General features: G+C 35.2%; 2 protein-coding genes across 2 annotated transcripts; both read right to left on the bottom strand.

Annotated features, from left to right (window-relative positions):
• Window positions 1-355: 355 nt before the first annotated feature.
• On the bottom strand, window positions 356-1,033 carry LOC132565483 (uncharacterized protein K02A2.6-like). The gene has a single exon (XM_060230134.1). It carries the CDS (start codon window positions 1,031-1,033, stop codon window positions 356-358), a length of 678 nt encoding a protein of 225 aa, XP_060086117.1.
• Window positions 1,034-2,454: 1,421 nt separating this feature from the next.
• LOC132565482 (sodium-dependent glucose transporter 1A-like) lies at window positions 2,455-9,201 on the bottom strand. The gene is made up of 3 exons (XM_060230133.1): window positions 9,013-9,201; window positions 4,311-4,596; window positions 2,455-3,587 (listed from the first exon to the last, which is right to left on the bottom strand). The coding sequence occupies exons 1-3, from the start codon at window positions 9,199-9,201 to the stop codon at window positions 2,455-2,457; spliced, it is 1,608 nt and encodes a 535-aa protein (XP_060086116.1).
• Window positions 9,202-22,058: the final 12,857 nt, after the last annotated feature.

Raw genomic sequence — 22,058 nt, 5'->3', positions numbered from 1 at the left:
GGGAAGGTGCACTAGACCCATACTATTTCTCGTAATTGTCATATAAATGATGATAAGGTCAAGTACGTGTGCATGTTCTGAACCGTGCAATTATTCGAATGAATTTAAAAATGGCATGCATAATAAGGCAAACCTCGGTGACTAAAGTCTCCTGGCAGTGTTCTCGCAAGTCATGCGATAAATGGAATCTTACGTTCGATTTCATTGCATATGAAATTGATGTAACTCGCCAAATTCTTGCATTTTCCCTCTTCAGAGGCTTGGTAAAATGAAAATTTCTACAACTAATGTAGCATTTCTGGGACTCTCAATCAACACATAACCACATGGTTTTATGGCGGGTTTTTTTATTATATTAATCTCGAACCTCAATTCCGGTTACAATAGTACAGTACAGTAGTGATTTCATTTTTGACTTCCCCAAGCTATCTTTGTTGTGCAAGATTTCCTCAACCACCACATGTTCAGGCTTACATTTGGTCTGTGGGATTTCGGGTAACTTGGTGTTTGGCTCTCTGGAGAACATCAACCTATGCGGAGCTAGTCCACTGGTATAGTGAGGAGTTGCTCTGTGTTGTCGAAGGAATTTGTACATTTCCTGTTTCCAGTTTTTATGTTCCAGGTGAGAGTCTTTAATCGTTTTCATCAGTGGTTTGTTGAACGCTTCAGCTTGGGCATTCGCTCTGGGCCAACAAGGAGTGATCTTTCGGTGATCGAATCCAATGTTCTCTGCATATTTGGCAAACTGGCTGGAGTTGAATGAACTACCGTTATCTGTTTTTATACCTTTGGGGATACCAAACATGCTGATCACTTTGTCCAGAACGGGAATTGTTGTGGCTGACGAGACACTTTTGACAGTTTCTACTACCGGGTACCTGGAGTATTCGTCGACGATGACGAACAGGTAGTCTCCTGAAGGGAGAGGTCCGCAAAATTCAGCGCTAAATCTTTCCCATGGTCCGGAGAGTAAAAGACTCATCTTAAGTGGTTTACAGAGTTTGGTTGGTTTTGAAGTAGCTTGACATGCCATGCATTTCTCTGTTGCCTTTTCCACTTCTTCATTAATGTTTGGAAACCAAATTTTCGACCGGATAAACGATTTTGTTTAAGTTATCCCTTGGTGTCCCTCGTGAGCTATTTTGACAGCTCTGTCTCTTAATTCACTGGGTATAACTATTCTAGATCCTCGTAACAACACATTGTCAGTGTGAACGGTAAGTTCATCGCGTACACTCCTCAGTGCACTCAGTTCCACTTCATCATTGTCAGTCACTTCAGAGAGATCTTTGTTAGTGTACCATTGACCGTTCCTGGTCAGCTCGATTGCTTTCATGAGTGTCTCGTCTTTCACAGTTGCTGCTTTTATTTCATCTATTGTCATTGCCTTGGGGACGGATGTTTCAGCTATAAAGTTGACATAGTATTCAGCAACCTTTTCCTCGCGAATAGAACAGACAGTTCCTTCACGTGGATGTCATGAGAGGAAGTCAGCTGTGTTTTCTTCACCAGGTCAGTATTTCATTTTCAGTTCATACGGCTGTAGGCAAAATCCCCATCTTTCGATTCGTAGAGTTGGTTTAGGGGTTTCCCAATTTTTTCCAGGGGCTTATCTGTTATTACTGTAAACTCAGGTGCTCCACATAGGTAAGCATTCAGATGCTCACATGCCCGAACAACACCAAGTGCTTCTCGCTCTGTTTGACTGTATCTTCTTTCCACGTCTGTGAGGGCACGGCTCGCGTAGACCACCACTTTGTGATTGTGTTAAGGCTGCACCAAGACCTACCGGGCTTGCATCTACTATTACTTTCGTGTCTTTAGCGGGGTCGAAGTATGCTACTGTTGTCTTCACGGATTATATCTCTTTCAGTTGAGTGAATGCACGCTCATGTTCTCTCGTCCATTCCCAGACTGTGTGTTTGTGGGTAAGCCTCCTGGTTCACATATCGTTGCATAGTCTGGTATGAAGCGTGAACTATAACTCGTCATGAACTATTACAAGTTAATATGTAAGACAAAATTATTCAAAATTGTGCTAGACATAAGTCAGATGTTTCATCACAATGTATCTGCCTGTGTTAATTTAGTACTGACATTTACCGTGAACAACTATGTATTGACCAGTGGCCAGAGGTATTCTGTCGTTGTTGATCTACTACACATGTTCATGTATTAGTTCGTTCCCTGACTATATAAGTCATTTCCTGAAACCTATCTAAGCAGTTTGTATGATGGTCAGTGTAACTTTATCTTGTTGTAAACAGCCGAAACTATTGCCATTTATGTGTGCCGGACATTATTTCCAGATTGAACATGTATGGAGAAAACACCAAATCATACGAATTCAATCAATAATATTGTATCAAAGTAAAATTGATCATGTCAACACAATGGAAAGATATCCAAAATGGAATTTCCTTCATAGGACAAGTCTCTGAACATAACATCAAATTATAGATTTGCTGCCTTCTGATTTTGGTTTAAGAGGTTTTCAGCTATTTTCACTTCAGTTTTGTGGTCGTGCTTGCAGCCGTAAACCTGTTTTACGCGTCTTGTAAGCAACAAGGCGGAGCCAAACAACAACACGAGCAGTACACTTTCGCCGAGAAAGAGGTAGCAAAACCATATATTGGAAAAATTATCCATCAGAAAACCAAGTATTAAAGGATTGACCGCCATACTAGTTGTGATAACGATGAAAAAAATTGATGAAATTTTACCAGTGACATTCAAGAAAACATCATCAGTCCAGGTGAATATACACGCACAAATCGGCGCCTTGGCATATCCGAATATTGGCATGACTATCCAGAGTCCAAGATTAGATTTATACAATGTACACACATAGATTCCAATAAATACCAGCAGTGTTAGTACACAATGTATCCCTACCAGATTTATTGGGGATATTATCCCAACCAGAAATATCGCAAGAAATCTTCCTCCCGCAACGACGAAACAGGTCAAAGATGTTAACAGCGAGCCCTGGGTTTTCGTCCAATCAAATTCTTTGACACAGAATGTAGTTAGAAATGAAACTTGGGTTTCGTCTATTCCACAAATCAGAGCTATTATTCCCGCCATGTGAAGAATGGCTTGGATCTTTATTAGTAATGGCAGTGTTGATTTAGTATCTGTCACATGTTCGGCCTCTTTTTGTTTCATACTTGAGTTTCTATCATAACGACAAAAGAAACTCAATTGCATCACAAACATCATCATGACTACACAACCCGCAATGATATATGCTTTATATAACTCGGTACTTCGCACAAATTCGTGTTTTCTGTCAAATTTAATACTTCCATTGTAAGATATGTTACTTTGAAGTAAGAAATCCAGCTCTATCGATTTGTTAAATATGTAGGTGGAATTAAGACTGTTTGTTGAATTTAACATCGAGTTACTATTCTGATCATCTTGAACGGTCTGTTTTTCCGGCGACATCCCATTCGGGGCATCTTCCATGAATATGATCGTTATCAGAGGTGTAAGAGCTATGCCTAACGAATACATAAAATGTAAACACTGCATAAAACGTTTACCGTCTTTACCCCAGATAAACTGTAGCTCAGCATTACCAACTGAAAAGAAAGAAAAGGGGTGATTTAACACGGTATCGGGATTTGTGTTATATCTCGTTAGAGAGTATTGATTGTCAAACGTTAGTTTATATATATATATATATATGTGTGTGTGTGTGTGTGTGTGTGTGTGTGTGTGTGTGTGTGTGTGTGCGTGTGTTTATATATTTAAATGCCGATTTTAAGATTTGCAATACAGTAAATACAATACTTCGTTATTTCGAAGACGGCATGACTTTGGAAAACATTGATTATCAGAGTATTCGATTTAAATGAGATCGAATGTTTGGTGAAAACTCTAGCGGGACAGACGAAATACTTCGAATTAAAGAGGGTCTTCGAGTTCAAGATAATGAGGCTCGACTATAGTGTGTATCATGTTTGAAGGTCGAAATTTTGATTATAAACAATGTGCTACCTTTTGTTGTAAATCATTAGATATTTCAAATATCTTATTTATGTTATCATTTCTACAAAAGAATAATTTTCGAGTATATTCCGTTTCTGTGTTATCTTATTGTCATGTTCTATTAACTCGATGTCACACCACCGGCAGGTTGAAAGCCAGAAGCTGACAAATTAGAAATAGGAGAACAAATATTTCGTCTGAAGTGATTCGATTTTTAAACATTTCCAGTGCTTTAATGAAATAATAACAAACATTATGTAAATTGCAACAGAATATCATCTGAGTGATTAAGGTTACTTATTTAGGGTACTTACTGGCGTCAGTGGCCCCTACTGTCGCTCCTAGAAAGAAGAAAGCGACCACCATCAACCAGTATATGGAACACCAGGGTATCGCTATTGCCGCGCAAGCTAATAGAAACTTGGCATAGGCTAAAAGGAGAGATCGTTGGAATTTGTCGTACAACATCCCGCCTAATACCGCACCAGACATGTATCCCACATACATGGTGGTCAGCATACCAGATCCACCCTTTAGTCCTACTCCGGCGATAGCTTGTAGATCCAGGAAAGAGGGTCCAATTTGACCTTTGGCAAAACTCTGGAACAAAAGCAAAAATACAGGGTAAATTATGACGTTCTCAATCAAGATGTATCATACAAAAATATCAATATATTAATAAACGTGACTGATTTTAAAATGGACATTAATGTTCTCTTATTATAATCCGGAATAAGCTTAACTGCAATTACTTTATAGGGCAGTCTTTTTTTACTAATATTCCCTCTATACTACTTCTGGTTCAATCCAAGGGCGAAATCAAATATGGCTGACATTCAAACGTTTCTTTCAAACAAAATGCTTTATAACATGCAGTCACCTACCTTTCTTTTTATTGTTTGCAAGTACACATAGAACGTGATATTACCGCAGCTTACAGTTTATACAGAATACACATATCATTACTAGCGTGTTACATACAAAATAACCGCTGGAGTAAAAGACACCTTGTATACACATATATATATCCAAATTTCGCATTTTTCACGCAATTTAAGGTAGGTATTTTTGTGGTCTAAACAATATTACAATTTCCACATCGTTGTCCTGTTACGTATAAATTGAACAGGTATCACGTGAAATCCTTTCCTATACTCATTCCTCAAAATAGGCGTCCCCTCGGACACCGTGTTTATAAAAACGAACACTTATCAGGCTATGCTTTTTTTACAGCAGTGTTTGCATGTCTTATCACCGTTTTGTTTGTCCATTAGTTTTGTCTTATTCGTGCGGTTATGTTCATTTGTTTACTGATAGTCGCGTCTGTGATCGGATACTAGATCTGTATCTAGAAGAATATATCCGGGTTTTTCTCACTGGTGCAAAAACTTTCTACATATTTCATATAATCTATTAAGTAATGAGCATAATGTTAATGTTGTTCTAGAAAATGTAGAAGCTGTGAAATAAAATTCTGGGCTCTGGAAATGCACCGACGTCTAGGTTGATATAAATCAGAGTAAGATATCCCAATTGATAATTAAAACTTAATCTCGAAATCCTATTGTACTTATCATATCAATGATTGTACAAAAGACAAAAGTGAATAGCACCTTTTCATAACTTAGAGTAAGATACAGTAGAGCTAAACAATGATTTAAACTGCATCATACAGCTGTTTCGTCCTTCTATGACTCGTCAGTGATGCTAAGGGCCTAAATTTTCAAGCCTAGGAGGCGATTTAGGAAAATAATAAATTATCAAATGAAAAGTCCAAATCTAGACAGGGCGTTGAAACAATTTCCAAATATCAGATGATTTTAGAATAGCGTCAAGTGCATGTGTATTTTCTGAACCGTGCCTCTATTCGACTTAATAACTTATCATCGTTCATTGCAACATTAATTTCAATTAAAAATGTCCATTGGAGGCACGCCCATCCCAAATCATTGATGATCAAATATAAGTAGAATCTACTTTGATTATTATGGACCCGACCATTCTCTATTGATGATATTTTCAATATTTTCCTTGGAGTTTATGAATTACAAAAACATAAGCATGCCACCCCTATAAAGCGACTCCTAGCTATTGATAGACAGGGGTATCTTCTTTTGGCCCTTTAAAAGTGTAATAACATATCAATTTTTACTTTATGTTAACCATCTTTAAACAACATTAACATTTCATCTTCTAAATATTTTGAGAAGACTGAGTGCTGTAGGAAGTAAATTATTCCCAATCAGTGACAGTAAAATTCTTAAAACAATTCAACAGACAAAACTCATGAGATGGAAACTATATTCTACCAGAACAAATTAAGTTGTAGACCAGTCACCTTTCTAGTAATCAGTCAGAGTTGTCAAAAAAAATATCCGTTCGAAATTTCGTTTCCAATTCCTCTTATGGAATTTAGTTGTATCTGGACTGGAATGGTTCTAAGATGATGCTTACCAGTAATATATATTTTTTTTCGAAAATCACTGTTGTGTACATGTAAGGTGGAGACATTTCATGATTGTGACATGTAAACAAGGCAATATCCTCATAATGAAAAAACATAGCAATTTATCGTTAGCCGTCCCAAGCCTGGATAGAGACAACTTGGTTGTTAATTCTGTATAAATTCCGATGAATTCAAGTGGTGTTTTTATAAGGATAAGTTAAGCACAATATTGTAGCCGGTCACGAAATCCATTGAACACCAGTCATAAATCATGGTTTATAATCTCATGGGTTGTCTGTTGAATAAACATACTACTAGATATAGATGATAAACTGTTGGAAAATAAAAGAATGATGTCATTAAAAAAAAAACAAAACAAAAAAACATATTAATTATACGAACTGAAATGTGGATTATTAGGTCCTGTTATGATCACCTTTTGTCCAGCGTTTTTATAAATCTATGTACACAATAGATCAGATATTCAAAATTAATAACACTTTAAATATATGTACAGATAGTCTTAAATGTTCCGACAATCAGCTTTTATATTGATTGGTCTGGAAAGACTGATACCGTATCTTAAAGTTGATAGAACAACGTCTTTGCGTCGTCAACATTTTCTACTTTTTCTCAATAAACTAAAGACCCTATATGCCAGTACCACGACTAGTACCCCTACATAGTCCAGATAGTAGGGTCATGATATTTGACCAGATGCAATGTTTTATTGAAGGATTATCGAGTTTGCTCAGATGAATGATCCTGGCCCACTATCAAAGACACAAGGGTCAGATTATAGTTTTTTCCAAATGGTAAATATGTTGATGGTATGTGTAATATTTTTGAAATATTCAATAAATGTTTAAACTACTAAGTAATATATCAACATCATCAATTTACTTCTTGTCAACAAACAAAATGCCAAAGATATTCGCCCAAAAGCATACTCCTGCAATATTGAGAGCAATGATTTCTTGCTGTGGAAACTAGCATATAGATGTGTTACGGCTAAATAACTAACTGAAATCAAATGGAAATTAACATAAACTACATATATGTACATACACAAATCAAAGAGAAGTTAACTGGGTCCTCATTTCAAAGGTCAAGGTACCATTTTAACTAGAATGCATCTTATAGGCAAATATTTCATTTTATTATTAAGCAAGATCGCCAGAGTCAAATCATCATAAGATGAATGATATTTAGTCTAAAGACTGTACATATTAGTTTAGCAAGTTGCTAATAATCCAGATAAAGGAGGATTTTATAACTTTAAAACTAACTTCCACGTCTCTCCTTTATATTTAGCATTAAGTAAAAGAGCATGAGCTTTATTGGTTATATGTACTACATATTATCAAATTTCTAATTTAGCAAGTGATTGTACTTTAAAATAATGTTCGTTTAGAGTACTTCCGGTACTTTGATTTTAGCTGACTGGGAGATAGATTAGAGAAACGCGAAAACTCAGTTGGTAGAGAGGTGTCCACGGAATCTAAAATGAAGATCATCGCTTAATACACGTGGTGGTTTATGTATCGCAGGAGAAAGAGAAACGTACCAATTGTGGAGACGCGGTTGTGTCCTTAGATGTAGCAAGAAATAGTCGAAGCACAAGGAATTGCAACCTTTAACAAAAGGTCAATATTACCTGATACTGCAACGTATTTATGATAACTACTTTGGCCGATAATTAGGGTTCGTTTTAATTCAGCATGCTAAAGCAAGTCTTTACCACGATGTTATGGTATACTTGTCTCTAGGGCAGAACTAAGTCATTATCTGACATCATTAAAGATTCGGAGACAGTTAATCTAAATGAAGTCACAATAATGATACCAATATTTGTAAAGAATTTATGCAGAATGCCTCAAAAATTTGCAACTTGAATAATCCATTACCGACATTAACAAAACAAAGATCACGGTGGAAGGAGGGGGGATTCAAACATTCCATGATAAACATATTTCAGTAGATGAAACACTCAGTTATTTCAATTAAACATTATATATATATATATTGTATTATTGAAACTTAATATATTTGAATTCAATCGCATAAGGCTATTCACAAAAGTGCAGTTGTGTGAGCAATGCGATCGATGTTGCTACTGACAGTTTCAGGAATACTCAAAGATTACAGACGTTTGGCTAAATATGTAATCAACAGAGGCTACAATACATATTTTTCAATGTTTCCTGAAGAAATCTGCTAGATAGGTACTATTCTCAAATTTAACCAAAGTGGTAGATCAAGGTACTATTTTCAAAGTGCTAGAATAAGACACTACACTTAGGTAGTATATTGGAGTATATGTTGTTTTCATGGAGTACTACAACACTGGTGTTTCAGTTTTGGTATCAGTTATAAATAAAGTTGATCAGTATTCCTTTCTTCTAACTTATTGTAAACATTTCTCAAATATGTTAAAATATGCTGTTTCTGTTAAGAGGAAATAGGATCTGTTACGAGTTAAAGTGAATTTTCACCTATCAACAGTGTGGGTATTGTATGTTCTTTGCTGAATCATTTCAATATGGACAAGACAAAATTTATAGCAATACCATCCCTATGAAAGATCCATATAAACATAATGTGTTGAGGATCTTTTTCCTGTACAATGAATCCTGCTTTATCCGAGAGAAAAATCTGTTCGGAACGTCTTGGGAATCAGCAACTTCTCGAGTCCTACTGATGTCATGATTACTTCGGAAAGCCAGACTCAAGTTGGAGTCGGTAAGAATGGAGGTCATACCTGGAAAATTGTAAGATACACATCTTAGACATATGAAATAGTAACCTTTTTACCAAGATATATCGGGTAATACTAAGTTGATCTGTCCAAAAGCTAGAGTCATTTCTTATTGGACCAGAAAGGAACTTTTTATCACCTGATACTAAATGGATGATGCCACTCTGTCAGATTTTACCGATAAAGTGTTTCCGGTGGAATGGGACCAAAGGGAACCTTTGTAATTAATCAATGTAATGAATGAATGCAGAACATTTATGATAATCAGTCGTAGGTTATAAGACCACATTTGTAGTTGATTCAATATACTTGGATGCAAGATGATTTTCACTTTCGTATCTCCGAATGTGAGATAATTTTCAACCGAATTTACCTAGTGTCACGTCTCTAGAAGTCAATTCACCATAGTAGATAAATTACTATAAAGACAACTGCGAGCGAATTCCGAACCAATATATATGAAGCAATGTTGTAAGTTGTAAAACACTCTGAGAGGCCTGGTTTCTTCTGAAAATATGGTTCCTTAACCTCTGATCTTTAACCGAGTGGTAGTTCCAAACCAATCCACCAAGTGATTTCAAGAACAATGATATCCAATCTTATTTTCAGAGAAGGGCCAAGTGAGCTTATGCCGTGGTGCGGCGTCCGTCGTCCGTCCAGCATCGACTTTTCACTTTAAACAACTTCTCAGTAACGGAAAGGCCCAGGCCACTTATAATGGGCCTGTAACATGCTGGGATGGAGGGCTACAAAATTTGTTTACGTGAAATACCTCGTCATACTCTCAAAGTCACACGGGTCAAATGACTTCTTCTCAGTAAGGGAAAGACCAATCGTAATGATATTGGACCTTTAGCACACTGGAAGAAAGGACCACCAAGATTGTTTATATGAATAACCTTGACCCACTTTCAAGGTCACGGGGGATCAAATGAGTAAAAAATCTTGAAAGAACTTCTCAATGACCAAACGGCCCAGGGTGCTGATAATTTGGTCTGTAGCTAGCTGGAAGTATATTGGGTTTTTTTTTTCAAATAAATGACCTTGACTCATTTCTAATGTCACATGGGTCAAATGTATGAAAATCTTCTAATGACTTCTTCCTATTGACCGGTCCGGAGTACTGATATTGAATCTGTAGCAAGCTAGGATGAAGTACTACAAAGTTTTTTTTCAATGAATGGCCTTGACCTAATTCTACACCTTATAATAAACAGATGTAAGGTACAGGCCCCGTACTTCATCCAGTCTTCCCTTTGAAAACTTAAATAATTCCTGGACCATAACATAACAATTGAAACTTTATACTGTACTATATAGTGAAGTCAATGTTCATGCTTTTATATTTGCCATCCATCCAGAGTCCCTATCTTAATGCTATGCTGATAGTGTCACTTTACAAAATGATAACAGTATTACTTGTTCCAATGAATGACCTTGTCGACCCGCATTAAAGGTCACCCTGGTTAAATGGGTTGAAAACATTTATAACAACCTATACCGACTAAAAACAAAACTTTAGATATTGAAATTTCACCAGTAGCATACTGATATGATAGCTTCCAAGTTTATTCAACTGCACAACCTTGTTAAACTTTCAACATCACGAGGTAAGCTGTTTAAATTCTAAACAGGTTGCTTTTGATGTTACACAACTTAATGTCGTAACAAACAAGTGAGCAATGCAGGCCCATTTGCACCTCTTGCTTCATGATCTTCCCTCTGAATAGCGGAAATTAGTCATACATAGTAGCATTACCGAGAGCTGTTCCCAAGTCGAAAAATGACCAGATCCCTATCCGATATCCGAGAGTTGTACAAGCAAATTAACGTTCCCAGCATGAAAAAATCACTAAAGTATGGACGAGGTTCGTAAATTATACAGTAATAATGGAAACGTACATTGATGAAAAACACAAACAAAAAACAAGAGAATACCAACATATCAACACAATCATAATCCAAACTCAAACTTAATAAAACTAAGGCAATTACGCACAAAAGAAAGACACGAAGACCCCTGAAAAAAAGAACAATAAGCGTCTTCTGTTTCATAGACGACACCCGCCATGTAAATCTTGGTCAACCCAAGTACGTAGTGTCACATTCTAAAAATGAGAACAAGATATACAATCACGGAATCAAAAGGAAAATTAACGAACATCAAACATGTCCAGCTTCCTTTTAATCATCTATCAAACATCAATCATTTTATTTGTAGCCAACATTAGTTTGATCTTATTCATTTATATCATACCATCATATACCCGTAAAATATTAGTGACAGATCGTATTGATATCATGGTAACAGGTGTCACTATAATATACACACGTGTAGTGCATGGTGCCGCTAAGGAGCTAATATTCTGTGTTGGGCACGTTTTACAGAACTCCATAACAGCTTTGTTCGTCATAAATCTTTGTATAACAAAAGTTGTAAAATGCAATTAAAAAATTCAAAGTCCATGTATTTCGTGAGTTTGACCAATATGACACAGTAAAAGTTACTTGACCTGTTAAAATACGGATCATATGTAGTGCTAGATTCATTAACAAAACACATGAAAAATTCATCAGATACTTCAAATTATCTAACAGAATATACGAACAATGTCTATAGCTTATCTGGAATTTGACCTATAACACACGTGACAATACGCCAAGCAAAAGCAATCTGACAAACCAAACCATTTGCATACTTGATCAGTGTTGGTTTCCAGCGATCAATAGTGAAGATTTGTAGATATTGTCTGTCTCCTCGTGGTCATATGCTCCCGCAACTATATGTTAAATGTACAGTAACTGCCACTCTCATTGTTGTGTCCTTATTTACCTCGTGCTCCTTTGTCGTGTTTACACACGTTCCATAAGTACCTGTAGATAGCCACCCATTGTACAGGTGTGTATGTGTGTGTGTGTGTGTGTGTTATAGCGCTTTGTGTTTTGCGGTCACAACGTACCATCAAGAATCGTATTGATTTAGTCATTTCATAAACCCTACGCTCTGCACGTACAACTTTGGTATGAGTGGAACCATTATCAGATCGACCTGTCTGTCCGTCATCAATCCTTTAAAAACTTGTGTTGAGAAGTTCTTGATGTCTCCTCAAATCTTGTTTGTAGGAATCCCTTATCCCTAGTTGTGTCCGTTTGATTTTGGGACTAAACAGAAAACGAAATGGCTGACAGTCGTTATATTAATTTTACCTGTGAAAAATTGTTGTCGCTATTTCCTGATAAATACAAAATGTAGCTTTATCAAAGTCCATATGTATGTTTTCTTTGATCCCTAGATGTGCTTTTTTGATCACGGAACTGCATAGAAAAAAAGTCTGATAGGTGGCCATCCTGAAGTTGACAGTGAAAATGTTTTGACAGCGAAAGAATGGAAGGATGGATCCCGGATGCAAGACGATCTGAAAAGCCCTTTTTTTGATAATGGCTGGCTAAAAAACTGCAAAATAGGTAAATACGCGACCTGCATATAATTCTATATCACAAATAGTGACGCCATAAAACACTGATTACTATATCAATATTATGTAATTTAACATAAAAATCCTGTGATATGTAGTATAAGAAGTTACAACAAATTATCGTCGTTATTTACATACACCAGCTTGTACAATGTTAGTGTTGTACTTTCAAGGTGATACTGATAAGGGGAGTGTTGTATACTTACATACTTATATCATATGTCCTGGTGAATTGTATATAGGACGATTACAGTTTTATTTCAGGTCTTAGGAATTAATACTTATGATGTTTTTACTTTAAAAGTTATTATAACCTAAGCTACTCATGAGGTCATGGCCATAATAGCATCTTGTCTTTACTTCCCTTTTCGAGCGCCTTTAATTTGACATAGCTCGACGGATCTAGCGGATTTCAGTAAACACATGTATCATGTTAAAATTTCCAAAGGACATTATGCATTCAACATGCAGTCGCATAATAGCTTTGCTATCTGGATTTTGACCCACATTTTCCCACCAAAGGTCGCGTAGTTCTTGTTGGTATGTCATTTAATTATTTTACAGGGATACTACTCACATGCACAAGTATAAGTTATGATAAACACGGTAAAATGTTTTAAAGGTGCACGGTTCTGAGATTATTTTAGAAGGACATTATCCTTTTTTTTTCATAGTAGATGAAATATTCTAAAAATAGTGGATACTATGAATTCTTTTGAAAGATGAAGGCTACCTCGGATTACCCGCAAAATGATATCTTTTGCTTTTGACCATCTTGGACTCAAGATTATTTTACTTGTTCAGTTAAATCCTGCCAATTGAACTTCAGAAAAAGTTAAACATTTGAAAAAAGGTTACTTATATCTAAATTTCAGATGGATAGACTTATTTAATCAAGGGGGTTTTAATAATATTTTTAATAAAATATTGACCTATACTAACGGCAGCAGCCAAACTAAACTATATTTTTGTTCTAAAATACCTTCCCTCCTCAAATTCCTTTCTTTTTTGTAGTCAATATTTTGTATACTCGCTCCGTACACAGTTTCATCTATTTCTATACTAAACATTCTTGTTGTAAAGGAGTCTCTCTGTTTGAGGAAACACAAATCCTTTCAGGGAATCGAACCCCCGACGGCAAGAAAAAAGACGAGTGTGTTACCACAGCGCTACCCGACCACCGCCTGATGATGATGATGAATGCCATACCGTCTTGTAGAAGAAGACGGAGATGACGCCATGGATCTAAGTCTGCGATAACATTGGGACAATAAAACTCACCCATGTCAAATGCGCTTGATCGAATACATCGGATAAGTCGAAAGTTTTGTTCGGTCCCGATTTTTCCTTTTCTTTATTTTATTAAATTAAACACGGATGGTTCGAACACTGTTGAGACTGTGGCCCATCCCTTCTAAATTCTACCAAAATGGCCCCATTTGAGTCGAACATTCAGGCGTCACCTTGTCTCGGGTAAAAGTTTTCAGGCTTTGGTCGGAATGAACGAGCCCTATTGTAATTTTCGATCGAACTATAATCGCTGCGTTGTCACAGGTGTACAGGTGAAAGTTTGAATATATACAGAATTAGGCAACCAAACTTAAAACAAAACACACTGTAGTCTGCTAACCTTTAAATCTACTATGTACTGTTTACTTTTTCATGTGCATGACTGCCGGAAACAGAGAGAAAAAAACAAGCGATGATGATTAATAAAATACCAATTTGACAGACTTTGTTTATGATTTTAAATACATTTACTAAATATACATGTACATATAAATAGTTTTATTCTCGTTTCCGGTTACGCTCTTAAGGTAATACGAAAACTATAATAAAGGTGCATTATCCGTGTTTAATGGTGATCGGTCATTGGCCAATAGAGTAAGGCTTACAGAGGCTAAAAATGTTAAAATGTTTGTGAAAGGAAATTGAAGCGTGAATATTTAAGGATAGAAGGGAACAACCAAGAACGCTTTCAGAATGAAGTGCGCAGCCTTTGTCAGAAAAGCTGCCCACATTTACTTCAACTCCCCTTGAAATGCATATCTGAACTCATATGCAACGATGCCTGGCTGTGCTGACCTGAGTTGAGGTCGCGATTCTCAATTGAGGTTCAATAAACAGTTTTAATTACATATTTATATGTACATAAATATATACATGTATATATATATATATATAAAGAATTTGCTATCGTGCGATAATACGAACTGTGTAAACGTGTTAAAGAATTATGACGTTCTCAATTCGTAAAACATTGTAAATAACTTGATTATGTATATCTTTTGTATCTAAATATCCCCAAATCGTGGGAAATAAAGTTTGATGATGCTTGATTTGTTAAAACGTAATAACCTTTAAGAGTTTTATCGCAATTTTTCGAGTCTAAGTCATGTAAGACTGGTGATATACCTTTACTTGATTTTTTTAAGTATTTTAAAGATTTGGCAGGTAAAGCTGATGACAATAATTTTATGAAAGACAAAAATACTGATTGAGTGTATCCTGAACTGGATGTAGATTTTGACATCAATGAATTATTGACTTCAATTAAGAGTTTATCTCGGGGTAAATCTGCTGGTATTGATATGATTCTAAATGAATATTTTATTGAATATAAAGAGATATTTTCACCTATTCTATTAAGGCTATTTAATAAAATGTTACAAATAGGATAATTTCCGGAGTCTTGGGCTCAGGGCGTTATTAATCCTTTACATAGAAAATGTGATAAAAATAATGTTAATAATTACAGAGGAATCACATTAATTAGCGATTTAGTCAAACTATTCACGTCATTGTTAAATAACCGTCTATTATAATGGATTACACGAGAAAATGTTGTTTCTGATGCTCAGTTTGGTTTTAAACCTGGGCTTGGTACAAGAGGCGCAATTTTTTCTCTGCATATTTTAATTATCAATTCAATAGAACAAAATAGAAGGCTTTATTGTGCTTTTATTGATTATAGCAAGGCTTTTGATAGTGTATCACACCAGATTGTGTGGTATATAACTATGGAAAAGCGGTATAAGAGGACGATTACTTAACGTAATTAAATCAATTTATAACAATGTACGTTCATGTGTGAAATTAAATGGTAAATCGTCCGCCGTGTTTGATATACATATCGGTTTATTACAAGGTGAATCTTTGTCGCCGATGTTGTTTTCATTATTTGTTAATGATATGGAAAATGAATTTATAAATTCTAACTGTCAATGTTATGTATTACAATTGATTAAGCTTTTCATGCTAATGTACGCGGATGATAGTTTTATTCTCTGAGGACGCTACTGATCTTCAGCATAGTTTAGATAAATTACAAACGTACACTGAAAATGGAATTTAAATGTCAATACAGACAAAACAAAAATTGTTATCTTAGAAAAGGAAAACGACTTTTGTCTTTTGAAAGTTGGACTTTTAATGGTAAATCTATCGAAATAGTTGATAAATTTAGTTATCTTGGTTTAGTTTTTAATTATAATGGAAGCTTTACTGTTGCACAAGGTACATTAGCATCTCAAGGTAGAAAAGCATATTACCATTTAAAAAGAAAAATTAAAGATTTTACCCTAAATACGGCAACGAAAAATTCATTATTCGATACATATGTTGCAGGTATATTGAACTATGGATGTGAAGTACGGGGTTATATTACACACAAGGACACAATCTTAACATTGAATCAGGTCGTTATAATAACATTCCCAGAAGTCAGAGAATTTGTACAGTTTGTGATCAAAATGATATCGAGGATGAAATACATTTTGTACTACTTCGTCCTACATATTCTGATTTAAGAAGTAGATACATTAAAAATTACTATTATCGCCATCCAAGTGTCTATAAACTAATAGAATTATTTTCCTGTAAAAATGTGAAGGTTTTAAACAAACTTGGTAAATATCTTTTGCATGTTACAACTAAAAGAAAAACTCTCCTCGGTCAATAATTGTTATTATGTTGGAATAATTTCTGAAAATTTACTGTCGTTGGATCAAATGTTCGTTAATTGCATATTGAAAAATACTTTAAATCAACGCTTCGTGTATTTTTTGGATAATTTAGTTTCTGTAGTGGTGTTGCATTTGTGTTACCAAATTTCAAAACGTCATGTTTATTGCTATGCTGTTGTTTGTTTTAGAATATTTGCTACAGTATCTCTGTCATGCTGTAATGAATGAAACGTCTGTACATAATTATGTCTTCGAATAGAATTATCCTCCACCATCTTGTACATAACTTAAGAATTTGACACAATTAGTTATGTATATTTGTATCCTATATACTGTATTGCATTTGAATAAATAAACTGCTGTGGCCTTCACCTTTGCTTTACCTAACTCAGTGCTATCAATGTTATATCAATGTAGAATGTTCACGAGAACGTATTTATTGAGTTTTATTTTGAAATATTATTCACGGGACTTGTTACTCTTAGGGATATAAATGTGAGTACAATATTTGTATTACTTTAGGTAATTCACTAAGTTATGTACATAAGAATGGGTACATATTCATGTGCTGCAATTCTATGACGAGTGTTTCACATTCCAGTTTTTTGTTTTAAATTCGTACTTACAGCATTATTTAGATAAAAGTTATCGTTAGTGCATAGAAGCATAAAATGATTTCATGAAGCTATAACTTATTCATTACTGTCATGCCATCATATTAGAAACATAAACGGTAAATAAAAGATGAAAATATGGTCAATCTTCGATGCACAATATCTCTGTTCATAGAAACACGGCTAAGTCGAACCATCAGATAAGTCGAATATTTCATTTGGTACCGTCGACTTCGACTTGTCCGTGTTTTACTGTATATGTGGATATGTCGGCGTGAGTCCTATTGAAATCTTGCAAATTTAAGCAAATTAGAAAAAGCTTTAATTGAAGCCATGAATAATGCAATTGAAAATGTTGATCAACTTAAGCTCACTTTTAGGAAGTGCAGATTTAAATTTGTTGCGATAACCACACAAAGTTTAGTTAATAGATAGACTTCTTAGCTTTGTATGTTTACATAATCGTCGTGTTTTCTCACATCAATGCTTTAGCTGAAAGCAACCGACCAGAAGACTACAACAATCATAGTGTTCATTAAAAATTTGTTTAACGACAGGCCATTATCGCTAAATCAAGATTAATAGCTCCCCGTGGTTGTTTGAACTTCTTGAATGTCACTCATGCAGAATTCCAATATATATTTTTTGATCGAAGTTGTTTAATTTTAAGATGTGAATATCCAGTGCAGTCGGGCTTTCCAATCATCTTAATTATGAAATAGTTTAGGCGGATTTGAAAACATAAGTATAGGTAACAATAACTGGGATCTCTTTGTTTTGATCTAATACCCGTACTGGATAGACCGTATTTTGATCACATAATACTGGTCCCAACACATGCATACATTGACAAATACAAATACCGATATGTGATGTTGAGTGGGTGGGGCTATTTACGTGAGACACGTAATATCATGCAGTGGCTACCCGCATTTGCGAATATTTTGCCAGGAATAGGAGCCGAATTGTCAATTATCTTGTCAGAACAACAGAGAAAGAACTCCGATCTGGCATATCTTTATAAACTCAACACTTTCCAATGTAGTATGCGTATTTGAAATACATATAATTAATTGCTAATACTAATGAATCCGTTGTTGTCATAAATAAAACAAGAGATCCCAGAGGGATCTTGGCGCTCACCATTTGAGGATCTGTTTTCAGTTCTTGAAAATTTGGTTTTTTTTTTTTTTTTTTTGTATGTTACAGGTGTTGTAAGTGTTCATGAACTAGTCTTCATTGAATGTACTCAATGATGGCACAAGATATTTTTATTAAGCACCTATTAGCAAATATCATTTGAAAAAGATCCCAAAGTATTATTAGATAGCAGTCAGTTACAGGTGGATAATGGACAATATGCTTGTGCTGTATTACTGTCGACATCCAAGATGGCTGCCTGTGGGCCACCTTGATTTCAAATCAGTCCAAAAAAGGTACAATGCACAACTAGGGACCAAGGGAAACCAATCTATGAAATATCAGAAGGATCCATCCAGTACTTCCTCAGATATAGCAGTAACAAGATTTTACTCTCAAAATCCAAGATTGCTGCCTGTCAGCCATCTTGATTTCGGATCAGTCCAAAAAGGTATAGTGCACAACTTGGAACCAAAGGGAACCTGCATATGAAATTTGAGAAAGATCCATCCAGTACTTTCCAAGAAATAGCAGTAACAAACTTTTACATTCAAAATCCAAGATGGCCACCTGTCTGCCATCTTGAATTCGAATCAGTCCAAAAAATGTACAATGCACAACTAGGGACCAAGGGGAAACTGCATATGAAATTTGAGAAAGATCCATCCAGTACTTTCCAAGAAATAGCAGTAACAAACTCTTACTTCCAAAATCCAATATGGCTGCCTGTCGGAATAGATGGTGGGCTAATAAAATCCAGGTCTGTTTTCCGCTCTTTAATTCAGGGATCAATACAGTGAATTGGAGTCTGCAATATAGACAGAATGTACCATTACTGTTATAACGTACAAAAGATCAAAGATAGGTAAAATAACACTGAATATAAAACGATCGTTGTATAGTACTCACCAGGGGGAGAATGAAGTAGACGCTGTGCCGGCCAGGTGCAGAGCGACAGGTGAAAGTGAATAACCACACATGCGCAGCTCACACATTTTCACTCCAAACTGTAACAGCAAGAGCTCATTTCGCGCGCGCTGGCGGCATTTCAAAACAATTACATGTACATTTCATTACTATGAACATTTAGTCAATTATAATGCTGATGTTATTTGAATGCTTGACTAATCAACGATTGGAATATGGCGCACATAATTACGAATGACAAGACACAAATAGAGATGTTTAAGATCAATTATATTATTATATTGGGTAAGATCAGTTCAATGAAGTTATCTGAGATATGTCGGCGCTATAGCACACCATGAATTGTCATATTTAAGCTTAGAGCTGGCTTTTGCGATGTAGATATCATTCTTGTTTGTCCACGACTTCTTGTTGACATTCGCGGAAACCGCACGCGCTTTGTTACAAGCTCCGTGATTGGCTCAAACTTGCTCGTATCCCTCTGGATTACCAACGACGTTCGCTCTATCAAGCAGTCAGGCAAACTATAAAATCTAACAGTAGTTCGGCAGACGGGACTTTAAATGGCGGCTAGTGTAACGACTGTCTAATCTCGCACGTAAAAGATCCTCCTGCGGTTATCGATAATAAGAGTAGGCGCTTAACGCCGCCCAGGAGTCCATATCATTCGAAGTTAATCATTATGTCTTCGTATCCAGAATCTCGTATTGGTCTGTATTGGGTGAATTAAATTAATAACCCTTACATTGATTTCATACCCTGGCTTAAGTCCAAGGCTGGAACCGAACCGAAAAACTTCATTCTCGGTACTTAAGAGATGTATCAGCAAAAAATGCACTATACAGGTTGAAGCTTTTTTGAGTCATATACATTTTATGTGTATAAAAATAATGTAAAATTATATGTAACGTGTATCACGACATGTTATTGGGTGTATTCTATATCAGACAATATTGTAAAATTATATGTAACGTGTATCACATGTTATTGGGTGTATTCTATATCAGACAATATTGTAAAATTATATGTAACGTGTATCACATGTTATTGGGTGTATTCTATATCAGACAATATTGTAAAATTATATGTAACGTGTATCACGACATGTTATTGGGTGTATTCTATATCAGACAATATTGTAAAATTATATGTAACGTGTATCACATGTTATTGGGTGTATTCTATATCAGACAATAATGTAAAATTATATGTAACGTGTATCACGACATGTTATTGGGTGTATTCTATATCAGACAATATTGTAAAATTATATGTAACGTGTATCACGACATGTTATTGAGTGTATTCTATATCAGACAATAATGTAAAATTATATGTAACGTGTATCACATGTTATTGGGTGTATTCTATATCAGACAATATTGTAAAATTATATGTAACGTGTATCACATGTTATTGGGTGTATTCTATATCAGACAATATTGTAAAATTATATGTAACGTGTATCACGACATGTTATTGGGTGTATTCTATATCAGACAATAATGTAAAATTATATGTAACGTGTATCACATGTTATTGGGTGTATTCTATATCAGACAATATTGTAAAATTATATGTAACGTGTATCACATGTTATTGAGTGTATTCTATATCAGACAATATTGTAAAATTATATGTAACGTGTATCACGACATGTTATTGGGTGTATTCTATATCAGACAATAATGTAAAATTATATGTAACGTGTATCACATGTTATTGGGTGTATTCTATATCAGACAATATTGTAAAATTATATGTAACGTGTATCACATGTTATTGAGTGTATTCTATATCAGACAATAATGTAAAATTATATGTAACGTGTATCACGACATGTTATTGGGTGTATTCTATATCAGACAATATTGTAGAATTATATGTAACGTGTATCACATGTTATTGGGTGTATTCTATATCAGACAATATTGTAAAATTATATGTAACGTGTATCACATGTTATTGGGTGTATTCTATATCAGACAATAATGTAAAATTATATGTAACGTGTATCACGACATGTTATTGGGTGTATAACAGGCTATTTGACTCTGTATTGTGTTATTCTGTTACCTAATAAGAAGCCATTTAACAGACATCATTTATAGTATCTAGTATAGTATATATAGTAACAGACCAAACGGGTAAAAACACAGGTAAATCAACTCCGGTGAAATATATGGTTGGTATGGAAATGACTACACTTATTATACCATTGTCCTCCTCAAACAATACCATTCTTTGTGATACAAAAACATGGGCAAATCGGGAACCTTCATCCTACTCTGATTCCCTGTCCTGGAGGCTAAATGCTTCATCTGACTAATTTGAGAGTTTTTGCAGAGTTCACACCATCATGGTTCATAATTAGTAACAGGCCCGGGTGGGTAGGGGAGAGGGCACTCATTTTCTTTGTTTTACCTGTCCCTTGTTACATCATACTGTGTACTCCTGCCAGTCTGTGATGACCATACCCCTTGTTGAATTTCAATGTTTAGGTATGTATATATACTCAACAAAAATAGAAAGGTTAACATGTTTCCTTTGCGAATACCTGTAAATGAGTGAAAACAAAATGACGTTTGTGCAATATTAGAAAATGATCATGTTTTACATTACAAAATCCTAGGGGGTTACCAAAATCATTCAAGCGTGAAAGTCTATATTAGCGAAAGAGCTGTACGAGGTTTTCTGCGACTAACTTGTGTCTTCGCTTGAATTTCATAAACATTC

Source organism: Ylistrum balloti, unplaced genomic scaffold (genome assembly GCF_031769215.1).
Source record: "Ylistrum balloti isolate Yb309-2 unplaced genomic scaffold, AGI_CSIRO_Ybal_v1 Utg369724, whole genome shotgun sequence".
NCBI lineage: Eukaryota > Metazoa > Mollusca > Bivalvia > Pectinida > Pectinidae > Ylistrum > Ylistrum balloti.
This window is presented reverse-complemented; position numbering and strand designations above follow the sequence as displayed.